This window comes from Portunus trituberculatus, chromosome 46, assembly GCF_017591435.1.
Source record: "Portunus trituberculatus isolate SZX2019 chromosome 46, ASM1759143v1, whole genome shotgun sequence".
In the NCBI taxonomy this organism is placed as follows: domain Eukaryota; kingdom Metazoa; phylum Arthropoda; class Malacostraca; order Decapoda; family Portunidae; genus Portunus; species Portunus trituberculatus.
In genome coordinates this window covers 30,687,735-30,697,734 of record NC_059300.1, presented here as the reverse complement: position 1 = coordinate 30,697,734, position 10,000 = coordinate 30,687,735, and the positions used below count along the sequence as shown (strand labels likewise).

The 10,000-nt window shown below is 47.4% G+C and overlaps 1 protein-coding gene across 1 annotated transcript in view; it reads right to left on the bottom strand.

Moving 5' to 3' along the window:
- Positions 1 to 2,204, bottom strand: part of LOC123520163 — a 48,762-nt gene extending 46,558 nt beyond the window's left edge. The window contains 1 exon segment of the mRNA XM_045282158.1: positions 336 to 2,204. Within this exon segment, the coding sequence (XP_045138093.1) occupies positions 336 to 1,928 (1,593 nt within the window). The 5' untranslated portion in view covers positions 1,929 to 2,204.
- Between the last annotated feature and the right edge of the window lie 7,796 nt (positions 2,205 to 10,000).

The window sequence follows — 10,000 nt, the reverse complement described above, 5'->3', positions numbered from 1 at the left end:
TCCATTTACTTCCTCCTCACACACACACTGCACGATGAATGGGAGGCGTGGAGGGGAGAGGAGGGGAGTAGCAGGGGTGTGCTGCTGATGGGGAAGGGAATGGTGCAATGATGGGGGCAACAAAACACAACACAGCAAGTGAGAGAAGGATGGGGAGGGGAGGGTGTGTGGGATACAACACAACACAACACAACACAACACAACACAACACAAACACAACACGCAAGTGAGGACGGGGAACAACACGCCCCGCGCTGAGCCGCCCCGCCAGCAGGAGCGAGAGGCACAGCGGGCAGGCAGAGCTACTCCCCGCCGCCCGGAACATGAGGACTCACCCCGAAACCCAGCACGACCAGGGTGACCAGCGTGCCCGAAGCGGCCACCACGCCCACAGCCCGCACCCACTCCCGCACCAGTCCCTCCGCCAGCAGCAGGCCGCCGCGCCGCCTCCTGGACACCTCATGCTCCTCGCTCAGGCCGCCGGAGGAGGTGGCGACGGCCGCGGCGTGGCCCCGTGTGGTGCACACGTCTGCCCGCTGCTGGTAGGACAGGCCCACGGTGCTGGGCTCCACCTCCTCCTCGCACGTCTCGCCGGACTCGTGAAACCGCCGGATGATATGCTCGGCGCGGGCCGGCCCGCTCACCTCCTCCCGCCCGCGGATCACGCTGCGCCCGCGGCACCTGAAGTGTGTGTAGGGCAGATCCACCCGCACGTCGTCCTCCAGCACGCTCTCGTCATCGTCACTGGACTGGGCTGACTCGGGATAGAAGGAACACAGGTCGCGGGCGTGAGGGCGCACCCGGTAGGACCGCTGTTGTTGTTGCTGTTGTTGCTGCTGCTGCTGCTGCTGCTGTTGCTGCTGCTGCTGCTGCTGCTGCTGCTGGTGTTGCTGGTGTTGCTGGTGTTGTTGTTGTTGCTGCTGCTGTTGATGGTGTTGCTGCAGCTGTTGTGCACGATGTTGCTGCTGCTGTTGATGAAGCTGGTGCTGTTGGTGTTGGTGCTGCTGTTGCAGGTGCTGCTGCTGTTGGGCGTGGGCGTGCACCTGCGCCTGTTCGCGGGCGTAGGACCGCCCGCGGGCCACCTGTTCTGGAAAGCCGTACTCGAGGTGGTGGGCCAGCGGGTCCTCGTAGTGGTAGAGCGCCGCCAGGTCTGTGGTGGTGTGGTGGGCGAGGCCCTGCTGCTCTCCGGGGTAGGCCAGGCCCTGCCCCGCCACCAGTACCTGCTCCTGCTCGTTGTAGCCGTGCCCCACCGCCTGGCCCGGGCCGTGCTCACAGGCCAGGCTAGCCTCGGCGGCACGTCCGCGCCCCGCCGCCTCGGGGAGATATACGCGGGACTGCGACTCTGGGCCCAGGACGCGTCCGTGCTCCACCAGATGAGCCAGGGCCTGGTCGGCGGTGAGGGCGTGGCTCTGGTCAATGCTGTGGGCGTGGCTCCTCCTCGACGTGTGCGACGCCCGAGCGCCGCCGCAACCCGGATCCTGCTCGGGACCGCGGGCGTGAGGGCGGTCCGTCCCGCCGTGAGCACGGCCTCGCGCGGCAACTTGGCTTTTCTTCGGTACCGCGACGTGGGCGTGAGTGGGAGGGTGGGCATACGTGCCTCCCTGGCTAGAGGACTCGTGGGCTGCCCGGGCGTGGGCGTGGGTCTGATCCGCGGCACGCTGGCGGGCCTGGTCGGCGGACCGGTGGCGGGCGTGCAGGGCATTGCGGGCGTACTCTGCCAGATACTCCTTGAGGGAGGCGGAGTAGTCGGGCTCGGCGAGGGTGAGGTGGTCCTGGCACGGGCGGTAGGGGTCGCAGGGCACCGGGGCCGCCATGTAGTCCTGCGGGTGAGGGTTCCTGGCGGCGGCGTTCCTGGCCTGGGACCTCCTCTGGGCGTAGTTATGGGCGTACCACATGGTGCGGGCGGCGGGCGATCTGGCCGCTGCCATACTCCGTCCCCGCGGCGGCGGTCATGGCCGCAGCCCCGCCTGCTCGCCCGCGCGGCAGTAAGGCGTCACGCCCCACATGCTGCGCCTCCTCCTGCTGCGACTCCCACTGGATCACGCGTGGCAGGAGGGCGTCCCGAAGCGGAGCTGCGGCGGCGGCGGGCGCTGTGGGCTCTGCTGCCTCATAGCAGGCTGGCTCCGGGCGGCACTGAGAGCGAGGCGCGGCCGCTGGGTGCCAGGTGCCGCTCTGTAGCCCTCTCCCCCCGCCCCGACACTTTATGTAGCCTGCGTGCGTGCGTGTGTGCCCGCGCCTGCGTGCGCCCCGCCGCCCCCTTACTCCGCCCTCACCCTCCGTCGATACCGCCGCCCCCGCCTCCAGCAGCAGCCCCCCTCCCTCGCCCTTATTGATCACGAGAGAGAGAGAGAGAGAGAGAGAGAGAGAGAGAGAGAGAGAGAGAGAGACGTGGGATGGGATATTTTTTTGGGACACGGGACCTGCCTACCTGAAGAGGAATCGCAGTGACGAGAGTGATGCTGACATCGATTATGATGATGATGATGATGATGATGAAGATGATGATGACAATAATAAATAAACACACTTGACGAATATATATATACCAGTAACAGCAATCACAGCAATCCATAACAATAACAACAGGAAAACCGCGACAAACAAGAAACAGCAGCACCACAACATACCCACATCACACACACACACACACACACACACACACACACTCACCGACAGATCATGAGCGCCAGAGAAAATGGAGAACACCTGATTACCACCGGCAGCGTTCAAGGGGGGACTGGTGGAGTTCATCTTGATCACGAGCATAACACTGTCTCGGAATACATGCAAACTGAGGATTCCTGCACCTTCCCTCCCTCCGTCGCTGCCTCGCCTCGCCACACTCCCGCCAGGTGACAAAGGTGTGCCGTGGCGCGTGGCTTATCAAACGTGAGTCTCTCTCTCTATTGGTGCTTATGGTTGCAATGTTGATAGGTAGCAATATTCTTTTTTTCTCTTTGTGTTAGATTTTTTGCTTTTTTTTACCTGTTGTGGGAAATTATTAATAGTGAAATAAGTGATCATTTCGAAAGGTACGCTATTTCTATTATCATTACTGCTATTATCATTATTATCATTATCTTTTTAGTTTTTTTTTTTTTTTTTTACTTCTCTCGTTATTATCATTATTATATTTTTAGTTTTTTTTCACTTTTCTCTCGTCAGTGATTCGATAAAGCACTGTTTCTATGCACTTACTAATTTTTTTTCTATTTTCTTTAATTTCTTTTTTTCTCTCTACTTTCTCTTCTCTTTCTACTTTCTCCGTTAAAATAAGAAAAAAAATAATGACACTTTTTTTTTCTAATCACTATTCTCTTGATGATTAGTTCAGTGCTGCGTGCCTGACAGGAAAAAAAAGAGAGAGAGAAGAGAAAAAAAAGAAAGAGAAGTACCGTATAAGGATGGAGCAGGAAATGATCTTTACATATCCTCTCCTTTATCAGTCTACTCGTAATGATTCTCTGTTACTTGGCCTTTATAAAGCTTCGGTCTTATTTTCTCCCGTATTTTCAGTCTCGATCTCTTTCGTATATAAATCTTTTTCCATATGTTTCTCTTTCTATCTTGCTCTTTTCTTCCATTTCTCTTTCTTTGTATGTCTCTTGTTTCTTCTATTTCTGTCTTTTCTATTTCTTTTCCGTCAATCTTTCTCTTTTTTTTCTCGTGTTTCTCTTTCTGTCTTCTCTTTCTTATATTTATTTTCTAAAGGTCATTCTTTTATTCTCTTTTTCAATTTCTAACTCTTCATCTGATTTATTCTTCGTTTACGTCTCTTTAAAAATCAAACTCCTTTTTTTTTTTTTATTCCTGTCTGCCTTTCTAAATATATCTCTTTTCCATTAATCTTTCTATCTTTTCTACATTTTTATCTATTTTTTCCTTCATTTCAATCTATCTGTTTTCACGTCACCTCTTCTCTGCACACGTCCTTCACATTATTCCTGTCTACCTCTCTGAATATCTCTTTTCTATCTACCTATCTCTATATTCTTTTCTACTTATCTATATTTTTTTCCTTCCTATCAATCTATCTATTCTCTCGCCATCTCTTCTTTTCACACGCTCTTCACATCATTCCTCTCTGCCTTTCTGAATATATCTCTTTTCTATCTATCTATCTATCTATTTTATCTATCGCCACTGCTATCTTTTTTTTCGACCTATTTTCTTCCTTCCAATCAATCCGTCTTCTCGTCATCTCTTCCCTTCACATTATCCTTGTCCAACTCTCTAAATACATCTCTTCTCTACCTACCTATCTATCTCCACTACATCTTTTTTCTACCTATTTTCTTCCTTCCTATCAATCTGTCTTCTCGTCATCTCTTCCCTTCAGACGTCCTTCACATTCCGACAAACTGAGGCAAGTAAGTCCACGAGTGCCTTCACATGTCACTGGTGTTTGGAAGCGAGTCAGGAAGCGCCAGGTGAGGCAATCTTGACTTTTACACCTTGCACCCACACCTCACCTGTCCCCTCTCCTCTCGGTGACGCATAGATTACACAGGTAAGCACTGGTGGGTTGAGGAACGTAGTCTGTATATTTATCTCTCCTTGCACTCACCTCTCTCACCTTGTCTCTCTTGGTGATACAGAGGAGCTAATGCGATTCTTTTTTTTTCGTGGATATTTTTTTTATCTGTCCTCTCTCTCACCTTTCATTGTCTTTCTCTTGGTGATACAGATAAGAGCAATTTAAGTAAAGTTTTTCTTTTTTTTATCTTTCTTTGATCTCAACTGTCCCTCTCTCTCTCTCTCTCTCTCTCTCTCTCTCTCTCTCTCTCTCTCTTGGTAACACTGATCGAGTATTTTTTTTTTCCTTTATTTTTGAAACTGATTAAATATTCCCTTTTTTTTATTCACCAAGTAAACATATTCCCTCTATTTTCTTTTCGTTTCCTTATTATTTTTTTCTTTCCTTTTTTTTTTTTATCTTCACGTGCAGTCACAACTCACCTGCTGCCCGTGACACCCACTACATGAAATTAAACACAGGTAAGGCACAGTTAAATTAAGGTGTTTTATCCCCCCCCCCTCTCTCTCTCTCTCTCTCTCTCTCTCTCTCTCTCTCTCTCTCTCTCTCTCTCTCTCTCTCTCTCTCTCTCTCTCTCTCTCTCTCTCTCTCTCTCTCTCTCTCTCTCTCTCTCTCTCTCTCTCTCTCTCTCTCTCTCTCTCTCTCTCTCTCTCTCTCTCTCTCTCTCTCTCTCTCTCCTTATCTTCACCTGTAATCACACTTTACCTATCACTCTTACGGAACTGTCACACATATCACAGTTAGTTAATTCAAGAGGCTTTCATTAGAATTATGTTGTACGTACGTGTGTCTTTTTTTTTTCATTTTTATTTCTCTATATCATTAATTCGTGTCTTTTTTTCCATCTTTACTTTTCTATATCATTAATTCGTTTTTTTTTTTATTTCTATCTTTACTTCTCTATATCATTAATTCGTGTCTTTCTATGTTGGTCTATCTTGGCACAGCATCAACAGGTAACATAATTCATTAAGCCACAGGTGATGCTGGGAATCCTGCTCTATTCTTCCACGTCTTACCTGTCCAATCTAACAGGTAAGATGAGGCAGTTACAGGTTGTTATTCCAGCTATGAGTCTTCCTTTGATCACCACCACCCAGTGTTGACAAGGGAAAGTGACGTAATAACAGGTGTTCTTAATTAACTTATCTTTATCCAGTAGTGTTACCTGTCCATCTCAACAGGTAAGCGTCAAGAAATTACAGATTTTCTTTTCCCTTTCAGTCAGTCTTCCCTTAATCTTCACAAGTCCATTTCATACAGCTTCAATAAACCTTCACCCCTCTTTACCTGAGCATCTGAACAGGTAAAGGTCAACTGATTATAGGTTTGTCTTCTATCCAATAACCTTCCTTTGATCATCACCTGTCCACTCCGGCAGGTAAAAGTGACAGTATCACACACGCACCTTCAACAAATCTTGGTTCACACTTAATCTTTTTATTTTAACAGGTAAATGTCAGGCAGGTGTGAGTGAGTATTAATCTTTCATTTGCCGCACTCACGCTTCACGTCCTGCGAATCACACACGAGGGAGAGAGGAAGGCAACAGGTAAAGTCATCACAAGTTTTAATTAACCTTCACGTCCACCTGGAAACACAGCTTGGGTACGAGTATGCGGGAGGGTAAGTAGGCAGGTAGCAACACGTCAACACTTCACCCTTAACGTCACCGCCATCACCACCACCACATCACGCAACGCTGCCTCACACTTAGTACCTACGTCAGCGGTAAAGAGTTAAGCTCGTCACCACGCTTAAATGTACAAGTGCATGAGTGCGTGGCCCGTGTTCTGAAACGCTTTTGTCTCTCACCGCGACTGTTTTCCAAGGTCACACAGCAGATTAGCCGGGTTTTCGAGAGCCAATCCTGTTCATAATAGAAAAAATCACGCTAATCTGTCACAAGAATAGTAAAATACACCCTTTCAAGTCAGCTTAAGTTCAATTAGAGACTCTTGAATGTTGTGAAGACACGACGCAGGAGTGTTTCAGAATATGATGGTCCCATGTGCGTGAGTGTGCGTCTGCAGTAATTCCCCACACGTGCACCAACCACGCGTACGTCAACTTTCCGGGTAAGTGGGCACGTGCGTCAGGTGGGCACGTCAGCTGGACATGTGTGGGCATACCGGCTGCGTCAACTCACATTATTTTTTCCCTCACTCCTTTCAGCTTCACCTCTTCCTCGCGGGTGACGGGACGTGGCGGAAGGGAACGTGGGACGGACACAGTGTCTCTCCCAGGGACACACCACGTCATCCAAAGCTACGTGAGGTCTGCTGACGCGGCCACGGCAGGAGGAAAGGTAAAGGAGACGTACTAGACCTCTGTGTGTGTGTGTGTGTGTGTGTGTGTGTGTGTGTGTGTGTGTGTGTGTGTGTGTGTGTGTGTGTGTGTGTGTGTGTGTGTGTGTGTGTGTGTGTGTGTGTGTGTGCAGACCGGGCCACAGCAGAACGAAGCAAGTAAGAGTGAGAAAGTGACCGTGTGTGTACGTACGTGTGTGTGTGTGATATCTTCCACGTGGGTGCTCCTCATTATATACTGAGCGATAAGAGTGAAGGAGGAGGAGGAGGAGGAGGAGGAGGAGGAGGAGGAGGAGGAAAAAAGTGCAACGTTTCAGCTGATTAAAGAGTTATGGAAAGAGGAAGAGGAGGAGGAGAGGGGGAGAAGGAGGGATGCAAATAAAGATAATTTAAGCAAAGGGACAAGAAACATGACGAGGAAAAAGAGAATATAAGGAAGAATAAAAAAAGAAGGCAAGGATAAAAATTTGTAGTAGTAGTAGTAGTAGTAGTAGTAGTAGTAGTAGTAGTAGTAGTAGTAGTAGTAGGAGGAGGAGGAGGAGGAGGAGGAGGAGGAGGAGGAGGAGGAGGAGGAGGAGGAGGAGGAGGAGGAGGAGGAGGAGGAGGAGGAGGAGGACAGTTATGATGTATGGGAAAGAAGAAGAAAAACAATAATAAAAAGAGACAGAGAGAAAAAAATAATGAACAAAAAGACAAATGAAAGAAAACAAGAGAAAAGAAGTAAGAAAGAAGGAAGAATGGAAGGAATGAAGGAACAAAAGATGAAAGGAAAGCAAGAAAAAAAGAAATAGGAAGTGAAGAAATGAAAAACTAAACAGGGCGAAAGGAAACGAGAGAGAGAGAGAGAGAGAGAGAGAGAGAGAGAGAGAGAGAGAGAGAGAGAGAGAGAGAGAGAGAGAGAGAGAGAGAGAGAGAGAGAGAGAGAGAGAAAATGCAATAATTACACACACAGTTCATTAACCCATCCCTTATCCTTCCCTCTTCCTCTCCCTCTCCCTCTTCCTCTCCACTCTCCGTCCACTGCCCCACTTAGTTAACAAAAGCCTGAGCAAGGAAAAGATAAGAGGTAAACACACACACACACACACACACACACACACACACACACACACACACACACACACACACACACACACACACACACACACACACACACACACACACACACACACACACACACACACACACACACACACACACACACACACACACACACACACACACACACACACACACACACACACACACACACACACACACACACACACACACACACACACACACACACACACACACACACACACACAGAGGTCATGTCAAGGAAGCTAAGGATTAGGACAACTTCTGAAGGACACAAACACGAAGGAGGTTGTCAGGAAAGTAGGATGTCAAGATTCTCTCTCTCTCTCTCTCTCTCTCTCTCTCTCTCTCTCTCTCTCTCTCTCTCTCTCTCTCTCTCTCTCTCTCTCTCTCTCTCTCTCTCTCTCTCTCTCTCTCTCTCTCTCTCTCGACGCCTTTACGAGAATATTGTTTAAGTAAGTACATATATATATATATATATATATATATATATATATATATATATATATATATATATATATATATATATATATATATATATATATATATATATATATATATATATATATATATATATATATATATATATATATATATATATCTTTTATGGCTTGGAGGTAGTAGTAGTAGAAGTAGTAGTAGTAGTAGTAGTTCTTGTGATTTGTATTATCATTATCATTTTCATTATTATAATTACCTTTAACATGTCATTAATTATCACCGTTACTATCAGTGTCATCATTTCCTGTGTGCTGCAACAATCTCTCTCTCTCTCTCTCTCTCTCTCTCTCTCTCTCTCCCAGAGATTATTCTCTCCGCGGGCGTCAACAGCGGGATGTATTATGAATAAACAAATGAAAGGAGACAGGCGTGCGCATGAGACTGAATTTAGGTTAAGAGTGTGTGTGTGTGTGTGTGTGTGTGTGTGTGTGTGTGTGTCACTGTTTGATCTGCTGCAGTCTCTGACGAGACAGCCAGACGTTACCCTACGGAACGAGCTCAGAGCTCATTATTTCCGATCTTCGGATAGGCCTGAGACCAGACACACACCACACACCGGGACAACAAGGTCACAACTCCTCGATTTACATCCCGTACCTACTCACTGCTAGGTGAACAGCACCTACACGTGAAAGGAGACACACCCAAATATCTCCACCCGGCCGGGGAATCGAACCCCGGTCCTCTGGCTTGTGAAGCCAGCGCTCTAACCACTGAGCTACCGGGTGTGTGTGTGTGTTGTAGTGGCAGATAGTGATGTGAGACGGATTGAGAAGATGGTTGAAGTACAAAACGAAAATTCTCTCTCTCTCTCTCTCTCTCTCTCTCTCTCTCTCTCTCTCTCTCTCTACTCATGACCTATTCCTCTCACCTCTTCACCTCTCCCGCTCTCTTCCCCTTTCCCCACACCATAGGGAATAGTGTACCTACCCTCACCTTTACTCCCCACCCACGAACCATTCCCATATCGTTCACCCCATTCCTTCCTCCCCATCTCCTTCTTCCCTTTCCGCCTTCCTCTCTTTTGCTTGTGTGTTTTTTTTATTATTTTTTTCTCTTCTCGTTTTCTTATTTTGTAGTGATCATATTTTTCTTCGATTTCCTCCTCCTCCTCCTCCTCCTCCTCCTCCTCTCTCTTCATCTACTTCCTCCTTACCATGTAGTCCACTTCATACACCTTCTCCTCCTTTATTAATTCTAGGTATACGTGGTCTGTCTATGAACAATGTCTAAAAAGATTAGATATATTTTCCCTAAGAGATCGTCAACTCCGAGGTGATTATAGTGAAACGTTAAAAATTCTTGAATATATAGATAAAACAGATTACGGGAATTTTTTTCGAGCTCTCGCAATCAGTAACCAGATATAATGGCTTGAAACTTAAAGAACAGCGATTTGATACTGATCTGCGAAGACACTTTTTTAAACATACTTGATCTTTGGGAATGAGTTAGCAGCGTGTGTCGTGCAGGGTAACATGGTGGAGACTTAGAACACAAATGAATTAGAAAAGTATCATAAAGAAATTGGTTTGTGATAATTTTCTTATTAATCTATTTATTCATTTTTTTTTGT